General features: G+C 32.3%; 1 protein-coding gene across 2 annotated transcripts in view; it reads left to right on the forward strand.

Moving 5' to 3' along the window:
• The window catches only part of LOC145330019 (sialin-like), a 39,851-nt gene extending 25,209 nt beyond the window's left edge, over positions 1-14,642 (forward strand). Inside the window, exons 16-21 of one of the 2 annotated variants that reach the window (XM_080174549.1) lie at positions 2,437-2,497; positions 2,848-2,919; positions 5,651-5,715; positions 7,607-7,658; positions 8,749-8,820; positions 14,492-14,642. In XM_080174549.1, the coding sequence (XP_080030675.1) occupies positions 2,437-2,497; positions 2,848-2,919; positions 5,651-5,715; positions 7,607-7,658; positions 8,749-8,820; positions 14,492-14,552 (383 nt within the window). In that variant the 3' untranslated portion in view covers positions 14,553-14,642. Of the gene's footprint in view, positions 1-2,436; positions 2,498-2,847; positions 2,920-3,631; positions 3,702-5,650; positions 5,716-7,606; positions 7,659-8,748; positions 8,821-14,491 lie in introns of both variants that reach the window. The other variant, XM_080174550.1, reaches the window with a different exon arrangement.
• The last annotated feature ends 10,391 nt before the right edge of the window (positions 14,643-25,033 follow it).

The following is a 25,033-nucleotide window of genomic DNA, read 5'->3' on the forward strand; positions in this document are numbered from 1 at the left end:
TTTCCTTAAATTGAATTAGTAGCTTCCCATAGTAGAAAATTTTGAAATTACTTTTGGTGATCAAATTTTACTTTTATTTTTAGAGTACCTTCACCTAACCTCCTTTATTGTCTTATTTTGTCTTTCATGTTAATCAAGCTAATTCCTTCACATTACGGTTGAATTGACAGATATTTGTGCTTTCTAAAAAGGTCTCTAACAATTTTCTAGCTCTAATACTTTTTGAGATATCTTATTTCAAACCATTGCTGTAAAATCATCTTTTACACAACAAAAAGGTGCAAAATAAAATTAGATAGTTTAGAGAAAATTACAAGTATCTTCATATAAATCTCTCTAATATTGCTTCAAATTGACCAAATTGGAGAGTTAAGGTACCTAAAACTATCTACATTTAATGGACAATCCAAATACATACTTTTTAAGACTTTATAAGTTGACAGGAGGATGCTAAAATGTAATATCAAAGCAACAAAAGTAATTTAATTTTAATTAAAAATCACTTGTAGGACATTTTTTAAAATGTAAAAGGTGTTTTAAGAATCAAGAAACTCATACCTAATAATGATTTAATATTTTAAAACATCTCAGTACTAGTTTAGAATAACTAATGATGTATATTAACAAAAAAATTGTTGCCTAAGAATAAATTGTTTCTTTTATTATATGTGAGATCATCCATGAAAGTCTTTTAATTACTATGTTTTCTTAGTTAAGGTGGCAAAAACTAATTTTGTTTCACAAGGTTGTAAAGAATTTTAGAGGCCAATCAACTATTCTTAGAAAAAATTACTAGAATTAGTAAATTACATTTGAAAACTGCTTGGAAATACTTAAAATTCTAAGCAATTTTTAGTTTATTTAAAATGATTAAACCTTTTTTTAAAGATATGTTTCTATTTGTTCAAAATATCAGATGATTGTGTTTTATTGGCTTTCTAATTACAAAGTTACAACTTTATACACTATAACTTACCTTAAAATCCTTGCTAAAGTCTATCAAATATCAATTTATTTAAAAAAAACAGGAATATTTTTTTTTCCTTTAGTATTTTTAAAAATCACTTCAGCTTACTCCTATTGGCTTATATAGTCTTTGTAAGTATGAATTTGGGTTGTCCATTAAATGTAGATAGTTTTAGGTACCTTAACTGCCCAATTTGGTCAATTTGAAGCAATATTAGAGAGATTTATATGAAGATACTTGTAATTTTCTCTAAAATATCTAATTGAATTTTTCACCTTTTTGTTGTGTAAAAGTTGATTTTACTGCAATACTTTGAAATAAGATATCTCAAAAAGTATTAGAGCTAGACAATTGTTAGAGACCTTTTTAGAATGCTCCAATATCTGTCAATTCAACCGTAATGTGAAGGAATTTGCATGATGAACATGAAATACAAAATAAGACAATAAAGGAGGTTAGGTGAAGGTACTCTAAAAATAAAAGTAAAATTTGATCACCAAAAGTAATTTTAAAATTATCTACTATGGGAAGCTACTAACTCAATTTAGGGAAAGCATGTTCTGAAACCACCATAAGGTCCCGGTATAGCCTGTTTAAACCGTTTCCATGGGGGGTTTTTTCTAACCTAACACGCCTTCGGGTGGGGTGTGCTTGACAAAAAAAATTAAAACTAAAAATTAAATTAATAAGGGCTTTTATATAATTAGGGTCGGTCCGTCCGACCGTCTGGAACGGATAGCTCTTTTCGTTAATTTAGGCATGTTAAAATTGTCCTATCGATTTCAAACTTTGCATGGTGATTCATGTAGCGTTTAAATATGTTGAATTTTAACTTTTTTAAAAACTAATTTCTATTTGATATACTTATCCGATTGATTTACTTACAATTTTGCTTCGACTCTTATACATTTTTATTCTGATTATTCAGTTCTAACACTATACAAGTTTGTCCTACCGTTTCAGAGCTTCGCTTTTATGGAAGTCATCCTTGTTAAAATAGTAACCTTTGAAAATATAATCTTCCTGCAAATGAATGCTATAATGTAAATAAGTGAAAAAATATTTGTAAATTATGCATTTAAATGCTTGATTGGTAAAATAAATGTAGTCTAAAATTATAAAATTTGTTTAATTTTCGTCTTTATTTTCTTGCTGACTTTTCACCGTTAGCTTACTTTGCATATTTTAATTTTCAAAGTGGAGCAAATTAACCTTGTTTAAAAAGTGCCTTACATTTTATCTTTATATTGGATGTAGAATATACGTGGATATTATGACAGGTTAAAATTGACGTTCAAATTGGTGCCTAAATGGGCATCTCTTATTGGTCAGTTCTTCCATTCAGTAGGAGGGGAGGGGGTGCAAGGGGGGAATCATTTTTTTACCCCGCTTCAAGTTTCATTTTATTAAAGAACATGAAAATATGGTGTAAGATCCAAGTAATAATATATCAATTTGTCTTTATTTAGGTTTGGTTACTCTGTCCTTTATGACAAGTGAAGCTGTCTTGTGTGTCATGGTTATGTCAATAGGAAGGCAAAATAAATCATTTTTTTGTTGGGGATCTAAAAGGATAAAAAAAAATGGCTGATAAATTGAATTATATCCCCAATGTTAATACTCAAAACTAACCCTTCTGTATATTGCAATAAGTGGTTGAAACGTTTGGACACTCAAATGAATAAACCAACCAAGCAAATTCATTAAAAGCCCCAAAAATTGGTGTTTGATGATTTCATTTATTTTTATATTTGTAGAAAACTGGATATAATATGATACAATAAATGATTTTTAAGTATGGGTTGGAAACAGTTCTAATCCAGCGGATATTAATCGATTTCGAAGCCATACTGTAAAAATGGATATTTTGTCTTTAAAAAAGCGTTTGGGTTGAACGGGGCGTGCTATGCTGGGCATTTTGGTAATTATATCCTCAGAATTGCCCCAAATAGGTAAAAAAAAGATTGGCATGAAATATTTTTGCACGGTATTTTTGCACGGTACATACTTTTTTCCATATAGGTAATGCATGGACAAGGGATAAAGTAACATATTTAAATGCTTTTTATTTTTGGAAATAAAGAAAAAAATATGTTGTTCTTCAGCTTTTTAAGAGCGAAGCTTTTTAAAAATCATGGTCTGTACTTCCATGCGTCACAGCTATTTAATATTAGGCATCGATTTCAAACTCGATGAAGATTCCTGTAACAATTCGTTACAATTCAGAAAGCGTTATTAGGATCCGACATTCATTTAAAACATGCTAACTTTAAAACTTGCTTTTTTTTATGATACTCAGTTAAATATTCGTGGAATATTGTCTGTCATACAAAACTATACGTACTGTATGGCTGAGAACCGGTTCTAATCCAGCGGATATAAGTCGGTTTCAAAGCCACACTGAAAAATCTTTTACGTCAAGAAAAGAGAGATTTTGTGAATTATGGATGTGAAATTGTGATGTAGTATACTTATCAAACAAGTATGAGTTTTACTTTTAGCATGAAGCATGAAACATGAAACCAACTAACATTGTTTTCATAAAAATATCATTTGTTTAAAATATGTAGCGCTGTCTAATACTAAAAAATGCCTTGTTGATCATAAGAAAATTTTGTTTTTTGCACGTTTTTCACTTGCTAATTTTTGATTTGTTTTGCTGCTTAGCTTTCATGTTTAACGGAGCCATTTACAGCGGTCATACTATGTATGGTCTACGCATAGCTCCAACAAAGTAAGTTTTTTTTGGTTATAGTCCCTTTACAGCGGTCATACTATGTATGGTCTACGCATAGCACCAACAAAGTAAGTTTTTATAGTTTATAGTCCCTTTACAGTGGTCATACTATGTATGGTCTACGCATAGCACCAACAAAGTAAGTTTTTTTATGGTTCATAGTCCCTTTAAGGCGGTCATACTATGTATGGTCTACGCATAGCACCTACAAAGTAAGTTTTTTTTAGTTTATAGTCCCTTTACAGCGGTCATACTATGTATGGTCTACGCATAGCACCAACAAAGTAAGTTTTTTTTGGTTATAGTCCCTTTACAGCGGTCATACTATGTATGGTCTACGGATAGCACCCACAAAGTAAGTTTTTTTTGGTTTATAGTCCCTTTAAGGCGGTCATACTATGTATGGTCTACGGATAGCACCCACAAAGTAAGTTTTTTTTGGTTTATAGTCCCTTTACAGTGGTCACACTATGTATGGTCTACGGATAGCACCCACAAAGTAAGTTTTTTTTATGGTTCATAGTCCCTTTAAGGCGGTCATACTATGTATGGTCTACGCATAGCACCAACAAAGTAAGTTTTTTTTAGCAGTGCAGCTACTCTATAATAAGAATAATTTTATGTTTTTGTAATAAAATAACTATAATATGAAAAATATAAAAAGAAGGTTGACAACATCCGTAAAAGCGAAGCTCTGAAACAGTAAAACAAATGAACATTAACCCTTGCAGACTGTCAAAATGAATTCATGATTTAAATGGACGTACGGATATTCTGGCAACGATTGTAGAGTTGCTATGCTTTACAAATCATACATAACTTCAGGAGTCACCACTCCAAGTTTGATAGGACAATTCTAACATGCCTAACTTAACCATAAGAGCCTACTGTACAAATTGACAATAATTACAGAAAAGCTTTGCTTTTAAAAATTACCTCTGTACAAATCGTATTCTCCATAATTTTTGGTGTATAATACCTTTGATAAAGTAAATATTAAAATAACAATGGAATTTAGTTCAAACAGACTTTTCTTTGCAAATTCAACGTAAAATATTATTTCAATGGTAAAAATGCAAAAATAGTTCTTAAATTCTTAATTTCCCTCACTCAGTTACTACATCTATAACAAGGTGATTTCTATCCTTATACTAAAGTAACAGGATGTCTATCTGTCTCTTTGTCTGTGTGTTTGTACCAAAGGATCTCGCTAACCGCTGAACCGATCGGGTTCTCCTTAACAGGGTAGCTTCTCATAGGTCCTTGGAAGGTTTATAATTATTTTGGGGGAGGGTACCATAACACTCCCAAGAGAAATCACAATAAATCGATTTTTTTTATTTTGATATCCGCGGAAAGCTGATTACAATACGATGCAATAAATAACTATGCAATAATTTAAATGTACATATTTGTCCCTTATTTAAACAACAAACATTTAAGGGTTCTATATTTAAAGATTGAAAATGGCCTAAAACCATCCCAAGACTTAACTCCAAAAATAAAATACTCTGAACCTATATAAATCTTCCCTAAATTGGAGAACTCAATAAGTTCAGTAGCCTTCCAAATCTTAAGCTTTAGATAATAGTTATTTATTGCATCGTATTATAAACCGCTTGTGAGGATATTAAAATGGTTTTAATTTTATGATTTTTATTTTAATATTAGTGGAAAACCATGTAATACGATGCTATATATGATTTTTCCGTATGGCTTGGAACTAGTTTTAATTCAGCGTATTAATAGACAGCTTTCGCGGATATTAAAATGGTTTAAATTTTATGATTTTTAAAAATATATGTGGAAAACTATCTATAATACGGTGCTATATATGAATTTTTTGGCTGGGAACTGGTTCTAATTCAGCGTATATCAGACGGTTTCTCAGCCATACAGAAAATTTAAAAAACCTTACTACTTTACACTATTTGATATTTGTTTAGAGCAGGTTCCATCATGGGACTGACCAATGGATTTGGAAGCGTGGCTGGAATCATTGTTCCTTTGGGTACCCTTATTTTTTTTTGGGGGGGGGGTAATCAGGGATCTAAAGGGATAAGACAATGACCGATAAATTGTGTACATTCCAAATGATGATATACAAAATTACCCCTTCTGCAGATCAAAATTAGCGGTTGAAATATTTGGACCAATAATGAAGCAACCAATCAAAATTAAATAATAGTCCCCAAAGTTCATCTAGGTGAGTAGTTATGTTTTGGGGACTATTATAAAATTTTTATTGGTAGATTTATCAAGTTGAGTGTCCAGACATTTCAATCACTAATTTCAATCCAAAGAAGGGGTAATTCTGTGTATCATTATTTGGGGTGAACATCAAATTATCGCCCATTGTCTTATCCCTTTAGATCCCCGAGTTGATAAACTAGGAAATATTATGTTGACAATTATTTTTGCTATAAAATATGTATATTTTCAATAGGGTTACTTTTTTGGCCGGATACCGGATATCCGGCTGATTTCAAATGCCGGATATCCGGTAACCGGCCGGATATCAGGCCAACGCCGGATATCCGGCAAATTTCTTCATAAATCTTATATAAATTTATATAAAGTTAAACTTATTCAGAAAAAATGTTCTTCTAGCTACAATAATAAGAAAATTATAGCCATTTAAGATTTTAAAAAGCAGAGATTTTTGGTGTAAAGTATAAAAAATTATAGAGCTGGATATCCGGCCGGATAGTTTCAATATCCGGTATCCGGCCGGATATTGAAAATGGCCGGATATCCGGCCACACCGGATATCCGGCCCAACCCTAATTTTCAAACATATATTTGTAGCAAATTTTCTTACATTTTACATCCTTTAAATAATAAGTAAATAGTTTTTAATCAATATTTTTGCAGATAATTTTTTAGTAAAAAGTGGGATAGTTGTTGTTGTAGAAATTTATCGGGGAGATTTCTCTTTGGAGGGTGGTCGTACCCTAACCCAAAATTGTTAAAAACCTTTCCAGGACCTATGCGAAGCTACACTGTAAAGGAGAATCATTTCGGTTCAGCGGTTGGCGAGATCCTTTGAAACAGACACAGACACACAGACTACGATCTTGTTACTTTATTATTTGACACCCTTTAATTTATAATGGGAGAGGTAGGTTGTGCTGAAATTCCGTGTAAAATTGTGAGTTTTAAGGCTTAAAAACAGTAGTATTTAGAACGATAAAATTTATGTTGATTTAAAAAAAAATATTTTGTCTATATTTTTTTCAATAAGGAATACACATATTTAGTGAATATTATCGTTCTACTACTGTTTTTAAGCCTTAAAACTCACACATTTACGGAATTTTAGCACAACCAACCTCCCCCTTTCTGCATATTATTTTTAAAAGTGAAGCTTTTCTATAATTAGGGTCGGTCTGTCCGTACGTCCGTCCGTCCGTCCGTCACGGATAGCTTTTTGCGCTAATTTAGGCATGTTAGAATTTTCCTATTGATTTCAAATTTTGCATGGTGATTCCTGTAGTAGTTAGGTACTATTTAGAAAGCGTAGCAATTCTATAATCATTACCAGAATGTCCGTACGTCCATTTTAAACATGTTGATTTTTTTTACTTTTTCAACAACAAATTTTTATGTGATCTAATAATCCGATTGATCTGATTTTTATTTTTGGTATACTGATTCCTGGGACAACAAAGTACAATATTATAAGCGAAACAACTCTATAAGTCCTAAACATATAAGTATGTCCATAAACATTATTCTGTATCAAGCAGTTTTTCAACAATTTTACTTACAATTTTGCTTCGACATATATATATATATTTATATTCTGATTATGCAGTTCTTACACTATACAAGTGTTAGTGTCCATTTGTCCTACCGTTTCAGTGCTTCGCTTTTATGGATGTTGTCATCCTTGTTTTTAGTAAAAAGTGCAATAGTCGGAGAACCAGAAACCTGTGATGAATTAATATCAAGGTATAGGTGAAAATACTACAACTAAAAGAATAGAGGGGGAAAGAGAAATATGTTACTCTACCCACGGGATAGGGACCCTGTGCCGACTTTCAATTGGGTCTTTGAATATCAGCCAATAGCATCGTAAATATCAACACAGTCAAGTCGCTACAAAAGATCAGATAGTAATTTTTTAGCAGACGAAAAAGGACCCCACCACTTGGACCAGGTAGTTGTCAGGGTTATACATATATATATATTAGGGTGGGTTGATTTTGGACATTTTTATCTGAGTCTAAAGCGGGAACGTGTAGATGATTCTTATAAGTATGATAAATCAATCGCTCCTAGCCTTATAAATGACTAAAAACTAGGTTTTTTTATATAATTGGTCAACTTTAAGAGTTTTTTTCAGTCATTTCTAAGGCTAGGAATATTCATATAGGAGCTATTTTAAACGAACAAAAGTTCCAATTTACTTCTCAAGGCCGTTCCATGAATCCATAGTTAGGATTCAATATTTTTTTTTACTCTTATTCAAAAATAGCTATACAATTAAATGTGTGGTCGCCAGCGGTTTTTAGACTTAAAATAAGTTTTAAATCATCCAGAGGTATACTTATATCCTTTTAAGAATCATGTGAAGCACGTTCCCGTTATTGTCTCAGATAAAAATGTCCAAAATCAACCCACCCTAATTCCTATATATTTATTGATGGAATATCAACGTATTGCCATGCACAGTTAAGAATAAATATCGTCTTTTTAAAGAGGATAAAAAAATTTAGTTTTATTTAAAGCAATTAGAAAATAATTTGGAAACTAATATTTACTATTTTAACTTAGAGAAACTATTATCTAGGGGTGGAAAACATTTCGTCTGCTAGCAAATTGCTTTTTTGCTTTTTGTAGCGACTTGGCAACTATACTATACATCTTAGCATTAAGCTAATTATAGTACTAAAAAAATATGTCATACAATACAAATGACCAATGATAGGACAACATACAGATTAAATTACCAATGACAGGCCAGTATACATTTTAATTGACCATTACTTGGCCATTTTTATAGGCACTATAAAAACTTCATCTCTTTCATTATTTTTAGATGGAAAATAATCTTTTTTATTCCCGCTGGTATCTACACGGTTGTAGCCATTCTGTTCACTATTTTTGCCAGGTAGATAGATAGATAGATGGATAGATAGATAGATAGATAGATAGATAGATAGATAGATAGATAGATAGATAGATAGATAGATAGATAGATAGATAGATAGATAGATAGATAGATAGATAGATAGATAGATAGATAGATAGATAGATAGATAGATAGATAGATAGATAGATAGATAGATAGATAGATAGATGGATAGATAGATAGATAGATAGATAGATAGATAGATAGATAGATAGATAGATAGATAGATAGATAGATAGATAGATAGATAGATAGATAGATAGATAGATAGATAGATAGATAGATTGTAACCAATATCTTTACTAATTTTGCCAGGTAATGTTTTTAAGAAGTTTTCCATATTTAATTGTTGGTTAAGACTGTTTATATGGAGAGGATGGGAGGGGAAATATTTAAAATATTCATAATGGCTTTGAAACCGATGGATATCTGCTGAATTAGGACCGGTTCTCACCCAGACTGAAAAATTATGTATGGCATTGTATTACAGAAATTTTCCACGAATATTAAAGTTAAACAAACAAACAAAATATAACACCAGTTTTCAGGGGCGTCCAAGCTTTTTTTTGGGAGGGGGTAAAAAAAAAAAAAATGTTTATCCTCCCAAAATTTACCCCCGGGGTAAAATTTTTGCGGGGGTAATTTAAATTTGATTAAATATTAGTATTAAAAATGCGCGCAAAGCGCGCAAATATTTTTTGGTTAGATATTTCTTATTTCAAGGGGGTATTTACCCCCCCAAAATTGTTGGGGGGGGGGGGGGTAATACCCCCACCTAAATGGTTGGGGTGCCGTATTTTAAATGGGGGGAGGGGGTTATCCCCACTTTACCTCCCCCCCCCCCCCTTGGACGTATATGCCAGTTTTGTTCCACCACGTAAAGCTGTCTTCATTACAATGCGATATATGATTATTTTTTACGATTAAAATGTTTATGGATATATAAGACAATACATCCCCAACAATGATATACAAAATTACCCTTTTTTAGATTGCAATTAGCGATTGAAAAGATTGGACTCTCAAATGAATAAACCAACCAATCAAAATTCAATAAAAGTACCCAATGTTTTTAAGCAAACAAAAAAAACACATTATTATAAAACTTTGAGGACTAGTTTCATAAACACCCCATTGTCCCCTCCCTCCCTGGATTGTTACGCATTAATATAAAATGCAAACAATGTCCACTTACATTGTTATCCAAATAGTTTTAACTAAATGCATTTAAAAAGGACAATCTAAAAATTTCAAAATAGTATTATATAATGGACCCTAAATGATTTCAAAATAGTATTATATAAGAGACTTAATATATTTATGTTATATATATAAAAAACAAGGATGACAACATCCATAAGTAGCGAAGCACAAAAAATTGTGGATGGGAATACGTACAAGTAGATTTAAAGTTGATGTATGAACACAGTAATAGTGTCTGACTGATTATGACGTAACAAAAAAAAATAGCCAATGAGAGGCCACTATAAACTTTACCATTGGTCACTAACGGCCTCTCATTGGCAATTTTTTTTTGTTACGTCATAATCAGTCAGACACTATTACTGTGTTCTTTATTTATTAAATCAAGAATAGATTTATTGGAGAAAAAAAAACACAACACCTTGTTTTATTTTGTATGATGAAGACGGTTTAAGACAGACGGACAGATGGAAGGACGGACGGACATTGTGAATTATAGAGTAGCTTCGCTACTACAAACAAGGAAAAAACATCCATAAAAGCTCTAAAATTCGACGGTAGGACAAACAAACAATCATTTGTAGAGTGTCAGAACTTAACAAAGACAAAAATATAGGACAAAGAAATATAATCAGAACTTAACAAGCAGCATATTAATCTACATGCTTAAACAAAATTTTATTAATTGTCATACTGACATTTTTGGACTATATGATAGAGTTGCTTATAATTATATACCTTATTGTCCAAGGATTTATTGTTTAAAACTAGATGAATAGGATAATTTTATCAAACAAAATTGTCGTCAAAAGATTTCAAAATCAGCATGGACATAGAGACTTGGCGGTTCAGTTTTATCGTTAGAATCGATACGCTTACTTAATCGTAACTAATTTTACAAAGTTTGTAATCAAAAGGACAATTTTAAAATAACAAAACTAGTGTCCTTTTAAATAGCTGTAATTACACGACATCTGTTTAATTAAATTAACTTTATTGATGACATAATGTACCCTAACTAACATAATTTAGGATTTATCTATCTATCTATCTATCTATCTATCTATCTATCTATCTATCTATCTATCTATCTATCTATCTATCTATCTATCTATCTATCTATCTATCTATCTATCTATCTATCTATCTATCTATCTATCTATCTATCTATCTATCTATCTATCTATCTATCTATCTATCTATCTATCTATCTATCTATCTATCTATCTATCTATCTAACTGTTTAATTAAATTAACTTTATTGATGACATAATGTACCCTAATTACCATAATTTAGGATAATCACAACTCACCTTAAAAAATATGTATACAAACTAGCGGCTACGCCACCTAGAGACCTCTAGGGGCACTTGAGGAGGGTAGTGTTGAATTAAATTAACTTTATTGATGACATAAAGTACCCTAACTACAATAATTTTGGATAATCACAACGCCATTTAACAAATATGTACACAAATCTAATTATATGTTTGCTAGATGTCGTAGAGCTGATAAAATCTGAGTTTTGTAAAACCCAAAGCTGTTTAGTATTCTCCTGTTGGCTGTTTTAAACAGTATATATCTAGGTTATAATGGTCTAGTACGTACCGTCAGTTACTTTAGGGGTTTAAATCAGGGAGTAAGGGAGGGGACGATAGGCAATTAATTCGATGTAAGAGTCATGGGCGTCCAAGCTTTTTATTTTGGGGGGGTAAAAATTTTTTAATGGGGGGGTAATTCGGTTTTGGGGGGGGTAAAATGGCGCGCGAAGCGCACCACAAATTTTTTTTACCCCTCCCAAAATTTTTACCCCGGGGGTAAAATTTGCTTGGGGGGGGTAATTACCCCCCCTGAAATCTGTTGGCAGGGGTAAAATTTGTTTACCCCCCCCCCAAAATTTCTCCCCAGGGTAAAATTTTTGGGGGGATAATTTAAATTTTATCAAAAATTTAGTATTAAAAATTTTTTTTTCTATTTTAGGGGGGGGTATTTACCCCCCCAAAATTGTTTGGGGGGGGGGGGTAAATACCCCCTCCTAAATGGTTGGGGGTGCCTACAGCACCCCCAGGGTAGGGGTAAATTTTAAATAGGGGGGGTAAAATGAAAAAATTTTTGGGGGCACCCCCAAATTCGTTTGGGAAGGGTAATCGCCCCATTACCCCCCCCCCTTGGACGCCTATGGTAAGAGTTTTTACTGAAAAGCAATGAAAACCAGATTTATCCAGAAAACTTAATCAAAATTGTAAAGGGATCTTTGTAATATAATTGAGAACAAATTTAGTTCTAAGAAAAAAATCATTTACCTGAAAATTAAATTACAATGTCGTAATATTCTGTAATTAATCACTGGAAAAATCGTGTTTAGAACTTTGTCAACCCTTCTCATATATTTTTTAATGCCACCTAAATTCAAGGGGTTCTTAGATTGTTTAATACATAAATATCACAGTAGAGTTTCTATACATAAAATGACATTTTCTTGGGAAGAATATTTGTTAAAACCAGCCATCTAATAACAAATTTTTCTGTCTGCTATATTTAAAACTAACCCAGCTAGTTAGCAGGTCATTGATGTACTAGTACCCAAAGTCAGTCAGAACCTGCTGAATTCTTGCACATTCCCTTAAAGCCAGTACCCAAAGTCTGAGACTCTTAAAAATTGAATATTTGATCCATTGTCCCCTCCCTTACTCCCTGGGTTTAAATAGAAACATTGAGTTAAAAGAAATGCACATTTGTCAAATGAGGGACAAAATAGTAAAATGTTTCTTTGATTATTTTACAACTTTTGTCCAATGATTATCTTGATTATTCTTAAATAGACAAAAATACGACACTAATTGAATGAAAGTATTAAAGTGTAAATGAATAAAAATCAATGATTTGAAAGCTATTTTAATTGATTAGCACATTTGGACAGAAAAGGAAGAGACAATTGGCTGTTTATTACACTGGTCCCCAAAGTTTTAAAATACTGTTTTCTTATTCGTTTGGTTATTAACTTTTAGGACCTTAGTGAATTTTGATTGTTCTTAAACTTGAGTGCTCGAACGTTTTAACCGCGCTAATTTACATCTACAAAAGGGGTAATTTAGTGTATCATCATTGGGGATGTATATTAATTTATGGGCTATTGTCTTATCCCTTTAGATACCTGGTTTTACTGCATATATAAAAGAAACATTGGTAATTTTGTCCATGGTAACACAAAAATGATTTTTTTAGAATATACAACAGTAAATTAAAATACAGTAGAAATTTGTTATCAGATTATGACGGCGGGAAATAAACAAAATATTTTTATTGTTTGATTTAAGACAAACTATAAAGCCTTATTAAATGCTAGCGGCTGCACATCTAGCATTTAGGGGCTCCGTTATTTTAGTAGTAGAGACTTAAATATAAAATAAGAATTGGGCCAAAACCATCATAGGACCTATGTGAAGCTTACCTGAAATAGAGAACTAAGAAGGTTCAATAGTTATTAAAATATTTAGCTTCAGGCAAAAAAAAAACTTCATACTTTATACATTAGACAATTAGGTATATTCCCTGACAAGTAGTGCCAAATCGGTTTAGCGGTTACCAAGATCTTAAGATTTAGAGGGTCAGATACACATACAGGCGGACAGACATTGTTTTACTTTGTATTATAGATAATATTTGTTATTTAGTAAAAAAAAATATAATAAAACATTAATGGGAGATGGGGTTAAATAACTGTATGTCCCCTTCCCGAGAACCCTGTGCCGACTCTCAATCTGGTCTTTGAAAATCAACCAATAGTGTCGGGAATATAAACACACACAAGTCGCAACAAAAGAGCAGAAAGCCATTTACATGCAGACAAAAAGGGTCCCCGATAGGGGGATCCAGGTAGTTGTCTGGTTATATCTATACTAAACAAGGATGACAACATCCATAAAAGCGAAGCACTGAAACGGAAGGACAAACGGACATTAACACTTTTATAGTGTCAGAACAGAGTCAAAGCAAAATTGTAAGTAAATTTGTTGAAAAACTGCTTGATTCAGGATAATGCTTATGGACATACTTACATTTTTAGGACTTGATTATAGAGTTGCTTCGCTTATTACATTATACTTTATTGTCCCAGGAATCAATATACAAAAAATCAGATCAATCGGATAATTAGATCACATAAAAATTTGTTGTTAAAAAAGTAAAAAAATCAACATGTTTAAAATGGACGTACGGACACTTTGGTAATGATTATAGAGTTGCTACGCTTTCTAAATCGTACCTAACTGCTAAAGGAATCACCATGCAAAATTTGAAATCTATAGGACAATTCTAACATGCCTAATGAAAAAAGCTATCCGTTACGGACGGACGGACGGACGTACGGACGGACGGACGGACCGACCCTAATTATAGAAAAGCTTCGCTTTTAAAAATTAAAAATAAAACTATGTTTATTTTTCAGGGATAGAGTTGAAGAATATGACCAAAAAGAATACAAAAGGAAATATAATGTTCTATGGTGATGTCCTAATTGTTTAGCAGATAGAAATGTGATGTAATGTAATTTGTATTGTAGAATTCATGTTTTTTTAAATAAAATTTCCCCCCAAAAATAGTAACTTTGAAAAACGAAGATTTTCTATAATAATGGTTGGTCTGTCCGTCCGTCTGTAACGGTTAGCTCTTTTGTTAATTTTGTACAATAATGGATGTAGAATATATGTAATTATTACAACAGGGGAAAATTGTCGTCAATTTAGGATGTTATTTCCCCTGTCATTTATTGGTCAGTTCGTTCATCCAGTCGGTGGGGAAGGGACAATTTAAAAGTAGGGATCGTTTAACAAGGTTCACTTTGTTAGAGTGAATGCTAGTCTGGTGTAAGATCCAAGTAAAATAAAATAAAGCAGGGGAAAAAAGTACTAAAATTTAAACATCTAATATTTCATGTTTTATTCTTAGCCTAAATATTTCGGAAATTTCTGTTTTAATTTGTAAAGACTCTCTAGGGAAAGTTATTAGATATGTTGTTTTGGTTTGAAGCTATTTTTTCTGACCACAATAATTTCTTAGAAACTAGAGACGAAATCTGAGGTGGATTCTTAAAAAAAGTTTGCCCCACTAATTGCTTAGTGGGGCAAACTTGTTTTCGTGATAAATCCACCAAAATCACATTAAAAATCTACAAAAAATAAACAAAATCATAGAAGGGTTATGAACATAAGATGTGATTAAATTTTTGTAGATTTTTTATGTGATTTTTGAGGATTTTTCAATGGCTTAGTGGGGCAATATTTTTTAAGAATCCACCTCAGTTCAATAGATTCAGTAATAAGTATTTAAAGAAGAATTTACATAAGAGCTACTGTAAAAAATACGACGAAACCTGCTCTTTCGTTTTCTTTCCATGATCCTAATATTTACGAACCTATATTTTTTTACGTATTTCAAAAGCATGTTAATGTTTATAACTTTACATGATGCTTCCTGTAAAAATAAGTAGAATTTGAAATCCTTTTTAAATTTACATAAATTGATTACAATGTCGTTTAGGCACAATGTTAAAAGCAAAGCTAGAAAAAATAGCTTAAAACCATTTTAAGCCCAATAACATATGTGAAGCATACCTAAAGTAGAGAACCCAATCGGTTCATTCGCTATTAAGATCTGAAGATTAAGACAAAAAAAACCTTACTACTTTATGAATTGGGATTGTTCCTTTGTATCATTTAATGTTCGTTTGTCTGAATGTCTGATTTATTGACCTTTGCTTTTATGGATGTTTTCATCCTTGTTAAGTGAGTACTTAAGTGTATTTTGTTTGGAAAGGTTAGACTTTGTCACATTAAGTAATTGCACTAATTGTCAGTTGCAAAAAAATAGCAGGATATCACATGTTATACTAGTCCCCAAAGTTTTATAATAATATTTTATTATTCGTTGGTCTAACAACTTTTGGGACTTTTGTTTAGATTATATTGGTTACATGCCTGGTTTTTATGTGACTCACATATAAAAAAAATAAGATTGTGTTAGTTTGACTTAAAAGAAGCATTTGATATTTATTTAGTCGTGCGGTAACTCTACAAATTCTTTGTTTTCCGATGACGTCATTAATTTGAATAATATTTTGTAAATAATGAGACCAAATGTCAGTTAATTACTTTACTTGGTCCTTTGTATTGTAAGACGTAATTTCTTATTATATCATTATTATAATTTTTTATTTTAATACTATTTGCTGCTTCTTATTTGAAATATAACACGATACTAAATGTATATAAATTACTTTTTTATTTATCTTAATTTTTTTATGAAAATCTTGTGGATTTTATTATATTTTTATGCATTCAAATTTTTTTCAGATAAAATGTGTTTGCATCTTTATAACCTATTAACACATATCTAATAATGGATGTACAATATACGTGGATATTATGACAAGGGGAAATTGTCCTAAATTTAGGTTACTATTCCCTCTGTCATTTATTGGTCAATTTGTTCATCCAGTAGGAGAGGAGGGAAAGGTAGCTGTGTTTAGTACCCTAGGAAAGTTAAAGATGTCACCGCATTGGGCCTATCTATTCTATTGACGTTATAGTAAAGGGAAAGATGGGGTTTTTCCTGACTCCAATAGCATAGGTAGGCCAATAGCAGTGACATCTATCCCCATTTTGTATAGACAGCTATGAGGGGATGGGGTAAATTGAGGGGTAGGGATGATCCATTATTTTAACCCGCTGCGTGTTTAACTTTATTTAAGAACATGAAAATCTGGAGTAGTATCCAATTAACAATAAATCCATTTATCTAATATGTTCAACAAGGATGGCCAAAATTTGATTATTTGTTATGTTTATGAGATTTTAATAAAACAAATATTAAATAATATAATGTAAAGAATTTAGTTTAGATCTAAAAATCTCGGATATTCCCCAAGAAAATAGCTTAAAACCACCACAGGACCAGTAGGTATATTACCTGACTGGTAGAGCCTAATAAGTTCAGCGGTTACCGAGATTTTAAGCTTCAGACAGACAGACAAACAAAGTTGTACTTTGTATTATAGATTTTAAGTTTTTATCTTTGTACTTCACATTTGGACTGATTATACTACATTATAGTAAGGCTTGGTATGTTTTAAGGCATCTCTATTTTCCTTCCTCATCTACAAAGCATAGATTCTAGGGGCAAAGCCGCTAGTTTGATTACGAAAGACTTGCAAGAAAACTAAATTTGGATCATTGAAAAATAGGAAGTATTGGGTGTCACAGTAGATTTTCTTTTATTTATGGCCGTTGCTGGTGGCTATAATCCTGCAGGGCCTATTTCCTAACCCTGCGGGGCAATCATTAATATTAACCTAACCTAAAATAACCTCTCAAAAGCTACTGTGGAAATACGACGAAAAACGCTACTTCGTCATCCTTCCATGATCCCTAAAATTTAATAAAGCAAGACCTGTGAAGTAGCTTCGCCCCTAAATCTTTTTTTCTGTTCACACACAATATGCAAAGTCAATAAAATATCCTTTTACATATGATTGTACAATGCATATGCGAATTTTATAGAATTTGCAATTTTGCAGTATACAGGGTGATTGTCTTTTAAAACAAGAACTAAAATGCAGTGATCTAAAGGGAATCAGACGATGGCCAAAAAATTTACTTATCCCCAATGATAATACACAATATAACCTCCTCTGTTGATTACAATTAGTGGTTGAAACGTTTAGATACTGAAGTTAAAGAACAAACCAATAAAAATTCAATAAAAGTCCCCAAATTTGTTAAGCCATAGAATATGAAGGCGTTATTATAAAAGTTTGGAGACTAGTGTAATAAACATCCCATTTACCCCTTACGTCTTGCCAAAATGTCATTTGTCATTTAATTTCTGTATGAAGTGTTTTGTGGAGTTCAAAAATATGTTCAGTTTTTTAAAAGACACTTTTTATAATATGCTATATGCACCATTTATTTAGAAGTTGTACAAAAAGGCACTATAATACAAATTTTTTTAATGTAAAAATTGTGAATAAAAACTAAATTAAAAGTATATGAAGGATAAAACATCTTCAATATAAAAAAGAATGAATTTTACTTGTAGGACTTACATAATAATTGCTTTCCTGGATAACACAATACATATACATAGATTTAAACAACATCCATAAAAGCGAAGCACTGAAAAGGTAGGACAAACGGACATTAACACTTTATAGTGTCTAAACTGAATAATCAGAATATAGAAGTATAAGAGTCGAAGCTAAATCGTAAGTAAATTTGTTGAAAAACTGCTTGATAGAGGAGAATTTTTATGGACTTATTTACTTGTTAGGACTTGATTATAGAGTTGCTTCGCTTTTAATATAGTACTTTGTTGTCCCAGCAATCGATATACCAAAAATCAGATCAATAGGATAATTAGATCACATGAAAATATGTTGTTAAAAAAGTACAAAAAATCAACATGTTTAAAATGGACGTACGGACTTTCTGGTAATGATTATAGACTTGCTACGCTTTCTAAATCGTACCTGACTACTACAGAAGCAAAGTTTGAAATCCATAGGACAATTCTCACATGCCTAAATTAACGAAAAAAGCTATCTGTCTCGGACGGACGTGCGGACGGACCCTAATTATAGGAAAGCTTTGCTTTAAAAAAAAAAACATCTTTTTATTGAAGCTATGTTTAAAATTAATGGATTTTTATGAGATTGGTGTCTAGAGTTTTTTTTTCACTTGGCACTTCTCCACAATGTAAAATAATCTGAAAGCTTTTAATATAAAGCAATTGGTCAATTAAAATGTATACTGGCCTACCATTAGTAATTTAGTCTTTGTATTGGCCAATCATTGGTCATTTGTATTGTATGGCGTAATTTATAGGCACTTCCAGTGGCGTGCGAACCGAAGGGGGCATTTGGGGCAATCGCCCCCCCCTAGCGATCAAAACGCCCCCCCCTGCCCCTCCCTAGCAACCGCCCCCCCTGCCCCCCCCCCTAAATGTTAAAAAATGCCCCATTTTGCCCCCCCCTGGTCAACAAAAATGCCCCTTTTTGCCCCCTACCCTACAAAAAGCAAAACTATCTCAGTTTCAAAAAAAAGATCAAGAAATACTCCAAAAAAAAAATTTGGCGCTTCGCGCCAAACAGACAGTTACTATTCATTTAACCTTACCAAATTTTTAAATTAGTGTAGAAATTAGGTTATAATCTTTTTTCACTGAACATAACAAACCAGGTTATATGAAATAACCAGGAAAATTTTATATGAAATATTGGGGATATAATAAATAGCCCAAAAACCCCTCCCTCCCTGCATATTTGAAGAAAAAAATTTGCGCTTCGCGCCCTTCCAAATGGTTTCTGCTATGAAATATTGGGGACTAGTGTAATAAATAGCCCAAAAACCCTTCCCTCCCTGCATATTTGAAGAAAAAAATTTGCGCTTCGCGCCCTTCCAAATGGTTTCTGCTATGAAATATTGGGGACTAGTGTAATAAATAGCCCAAAAACCCCTCCCTCCCTGCATATTTGAAGAAAAAAATTTGCGCTTCGCGCCCTTCCAAATGATTTCTGCTTTTTATCACAATGAAAGGACAAGTAATTTTTTTTTATTTTATACATAGTTCATTATATCTTTGGTTTTTATGCTACGATAAATTTTTTTTGTGGAATATAATATTAAACATACAGGAAAAAGGATTTGTGACTTTTTCTACTTAAAATATATATTTATTTCAACAGATGCTATTTAAATCTACTTGTCTGTATTCTTATTAATGATTTTTTGTGCTTTGCTACTTAAAGATGTTGTCATCCTTGTTGTCATACAATAAAGAAATATCTAATATCATTTTTTCATATTAGGTTAATTTTTGGTAAATTATTTCCAAAATGAGTGTTTTTATCTCCCCCCCCCCCCAATTTTTTTTAATGGGGTTATTCATCCTTCCTGCTGAGATTTTATAACATCCCCTTCCACCCATTAAAAATGTTTTGTGGTGGAGGGGGGGGGGGAAAGGTTAATTTATCTTCTGTACTATTTTTTCGAAGATGCTTTCTAGCTCCCTTCCCTTCGGTCATTGCAGGGTGGTGAGAAGGGATGGGGGAGAAGAAATGGGGGGGGGGAAGAGGTGGGGGATATAAATGGGAAATAAGGATTGGGGAAGGGATGGGGAAGAAGGGATAAGGACTAGGAGGCCCATAATCAAATAATCCCACCCCTTAAAACGCCCTTATTTAAAATTAGTATATATAATCAAAATGCCCCCCCCTAAAGCAAAGTGCCCCCCCGGGGCACTTTGATTTAGGGGGGGGCAAAATTTTACAAAATCTTCAAAATGCCCCCCCCTAGACAAAGTGCTTCGCACGCCACTGGGCACTTCAAAGAGCTTAATCAAATAATTTTAGATATTATGATTTACATAATCAATTATTTTTAAGATTTTAAGTATTGCTATTAAACACAAAAAAAAATATTTGGTATATTTTTTAATGTCTGGGAGTGTCTCTTTTTTGATAATCCTTGTAAGAAACAAAAGTTTTTACCCAGGGATAAAAAGGGATAAGACAATGGCCGATAAAATTAGGTAAATCCCCAATGATGTTATTCAAAATTACCCATTCTGTAGATTACAATTTGGACACTCGACTTAATAATCCAACCAATCTAAATTTATTTAAAGTCGCCAAAGTCACTAAGCCAACGAATAAGAAACCCGTATTATAAAACTTTGGGGACCAGTGTAAAAGACAGCTAAAATGTCTTTTACACTAGTCCCCCTGGTTTTAACCCCTTTCTCTTCTTAACCTTAGTTAGTTTTCAGTGGGTCTTCAAAATTATATGAAAAATTAAGAATTTCAAAATTATAATAACTTATTTAACTCCATTTACGGGCATTAGACATTGGGCTGTTTATTAAAACTAGTCACCAAAGTTTTATTATAACGTTTTCTTATTCGTTGGCTTAACAACATTGAGGAATTTTATTGAATTTTGATTGTTTGGTTCATATAGTTGAGCGTCCAAACTGTTGAACCACTAATTGTAATCTAAATCAGGGGTAATTTTGTGTTTCATTATTGGAGATGAACATCAATGATTATCACTCATTGTCTTATCCCTTTAGGTCCCTTTAGATTGGGGGAGCTCCTAAGATTACTTATTTTGGATGAAGGCCTTTCCCTAGCTATCTATATAAGAAATTCCCAGGAAAAGTTTTTAAAAATATATAGTTTGTTGTTTCTACGAATATAAAAATGTACAATCATAAGACTAAAACCTGATATGTTAGCTAAAAAACTGGTTTTAATCTTTAATAATTTTACATTTTATATTCGTGGAAAGCTGTTTGTAATACGATACGAGAAATAACTATTCTGTTATTTCGAAGCACCGTCCAACATAACAAATGTAAAAATGTTGCCCCCCTTGCAATGCGAGCTCAGATAAAAATGCAAAGATTTAGCAATCAAATTGCCTTTCTCATTCTTGCATTAGCATTCGCACACACACGCCCACTTACAAACACACACGCACGCACGCATACACACACTAACACACACACATACACACACTCACACACACACAAACACACACAAATCAGAAGGACAGGCATTGTTCAATAAAAAATTGTTTCCCCATAAATCACATGACAACAAAAATTTAGCATTTAATGTTCTTAATAAAAAAGAAATAGGATGTTAGTCTGTCTGTGTACCGAAGGATCTTGCTAATCACTGAACCGATATGGATCTTCTTTTGAATGTAGTTTCTCACAGGTTCCTGTAACCCTGAATACAAACAAAATCTCTCTACTTTCTTCCTTTTATCTCTAAAATCTCTTTATACATTTGTTTTCTCTCTCTCTCTCCCTCTCTCTCTCTCTCTCTCTCTCTCTCTCTCTCTCTCTCTCTCTCTCTCTCTCTCTCTCTCTCTCTCTCTCTTTAATTTTTCTCTATATGTCTTCTTCCCTACAAAGAGATTTTAGATTCAAATAAAAGTAAAAGAACGTTCCTACAAATTAGCTAATTTTTACATTCTAACATTACATTATTATTTATTTATCGCATCGCATCGTATTATAAACAGCTTTCCGCGGATATAAAGATGTACAATTATAAAAAAAAACAAGCTTTGATGCCGAAGTCATGGGCTAACAAAACGATATGTGATTTTTCAATATTGCTCAGAACCGGTTCTATTCCAGCAGATAATAATCGGTTTCGAAGCCATTCTGGAAAAGAGTTTCCATCAATTTTGAAAATGTCAAGTCTTTAAGAAGAACATATAGATAACTTTAATGTTGTATCTGTTTAACTAGCGGCTATGCCTCTAGAGGCCTCTAGTGGCATTTAAATGTTTTTTTTTTTATTTTAAATATCTAATTTTAGAAATAATTTGTCTGTGTTAAATCAGCTGTTAAATTTCTGTCTCTACGCAGCGCCACTACGCTAGCGACACTATGCGGCGGGAATATTTCAATTTTTCTGATTTTATTGTGATTTCTCTTGGGAGGGTTGTGGTACCCTCCCCCAAAATAGTTATAAACCTTCCCGGGACCTATGGGAAGCTACCCTGTTAAGGAGAACCCAATTGGTTCAGCGGTTAGCAAGATCTCTTGTTACAAACACACAGACACACAAACACACAAATAGACATCCCGTTCCTTTAGTATAAGGATTGTTTTAATTAAGCCAACCCTTTGTTTTAAAGTTTTGTGAATGCTTTTAACCTATTCAAATTATAGTATATATATCTCATAAAAAGATCTTGTCGAGATTAAAGCATATTAAACCCAGGGATCTAAAGGGATAAGACATTGGCCGATAAATTGATGTACATCCCCAATGATGATACACTAAATTACCCCATTCTGTAGATTCAAATGGGTGGTTGAAACGTTTAAACACTTAACTTTATGAAATAACTGATAAAAATCCGCTGAAGTTCCTAAAGTTGTTAAGCCAACAAATAAGAAAACGTTATTATAAAACTTATTATAAAACTAGTGTAATAAACAGCCCATTGTCCCCTCTCTATCTGATTAAATCCTAAGCAACAAGTGAATAATAAATTTGTATCGCTATTTTTGCTGGTTTTACGATTTTATTGTAACACCAGAAAAAGCGCGTGTAACCCTCCTCTCTTGAGCTCGCCTAGTGCGAAGGCTTGCCTATCGGTCAATCAAATCACATCAGTTTGTGCTTGCTAGCGAGCGGTCAAGCAACATAGTTTCCTCTAATGTGTATAATTTATGTTAAAATAACTTTTAAAAACATAATAAAATTGGTTATATTTATGCATATTTTGGTATTAAATGTGGTAAAACGGAAAAAAATTGCAAATTTTCAAGATTAAGTATTTTTCTTTTTTTTTTAAATACGAAATATCATATGATTGATTGCAAAAAATGATAGGTATTTGAAAATGACTCAATGTTGAAGTTACCCTGTTAAACTTTGAAGTATAGAATTGACTTAAATTTGATCTGTTCATAAGCTAATAAAATGTTACACCAGATTTAGTAGTAAAATTATACTCCCAGCTGGCTAAAATAACGATTCCCCTATCCTATCCCTTCCTATGGATGAACGAACTGACAAATAAATCAATATATCCACGTATTCTATATCCTAGAAATAACGTTTTTATAACAGTATTATGTCGATATAATGATAATTAGCAAGGTTTTACAGGGTAACATTGACTTTTGCAAGCATACCTCTTTAGATTCGCACATTTTTGCGTATATTTGTACGACTCTTCTGGGTGAGCAAAGAAAGCCAACTCAGCTAGGGAGGCAAGGGACATTAGGCTGTTTATTACATTAGTCCCCAATGTTTTATAATAATGTTCTTTTTATTCATTGGTTTAACAACTTTGGAGACTTAAATTAGATTTCGATTAGTTGGTTCATTAAGTTGAGTGTCCATACATTTCAATTAATAATTGCAATCTACAGAAGGGATAATTTAGTGTATCAACATAGGGGATATTCATCAATAAATCGGCCAATGTCCTATCCCTTTAGATTTCTGAAGCCAAGTTAGGATTTATGGATCATGGAAAGAAAACAAAGTCATTCCTAAATTAGGACAGAAGTCACCTTCCTAGGAAGGACATAAGTAGCCTTCCTCAAGTGAGAATTTGTTAGATGAAGGGCATAACATGCCTCCCTTAACAAAGATTTTGCAAGATTGAGGACATAAGTAGCCTCCCTTCACCTCACAAAACCTAGCTTTTTGATCCTTCACATAGCAAAATCTTGCATAAAATTGGTTTTTGGTCCATCACATAGCAAAATCTTGCATAAAATTGGTTTTTGGTCCATCACATAGCAAAATATTAGAAAACTTAGCTTTTCTGTCCTTCACATAGCTAATTCTTGCAAAACATAGCAAATTCTTGCAAAACATAGCAAATTCTTACAAAACATAGCAAATTCTTGCAAAACATAGCAAATTCTTACAAAACATAGCAAATTCTTGCAAAACATAGCAAATTCTTGCAAAACATAGCAAATTCTTGCAAAACATAGCAACATCTTAGAAAACTTAGCTTTTCTGTCCTTCACATAGCTAATTCTTGCAAAACATAGCAAATTCTTACAAAACATAGCAAATTCTTGCAAAACATAGCAAATTCTTACAAAACATAGCAAATTCTTGCAAAACATAGCAAATTCTTACAAAACATAGCAAATTCTTGCAAAACATAGCAAATTCTTAGAAAACTTAGCTTTTCTGTCCTTCACATAGCAAATTCTTGCAAAACATAGCAAATTCTTGCAAAACATAGCAAATTCTTACAAAACATAGCAAATTCTTGCAAAACATAGCAAATTCTTACAAAACATAGCAAATTCTTAGAAAACTTAGCTTTTCTGTCCTTCACATAGCAAATTCTTGCAAAACATAGCAAATTCTTGCAAAACATAGCAAATTCTTGCAAAACATAGCAAATTCTTGCAAAACATAGCAAATTCTTGCAAA

This window comes from Acartia tonsa, chromosome 10, assembly GCF_053477335.1.
Source record: "Acartia tonsa isolate MP-2025a chromosome 10, ASM5347733v1, whole genome shotgun sequence".
Taxonomy (NCBI): Eukaryota; Metazoa; Arthropoda; class Copepoda; order Calanoida; family Acartiidae; genus Acartia; species Acartia tonsa.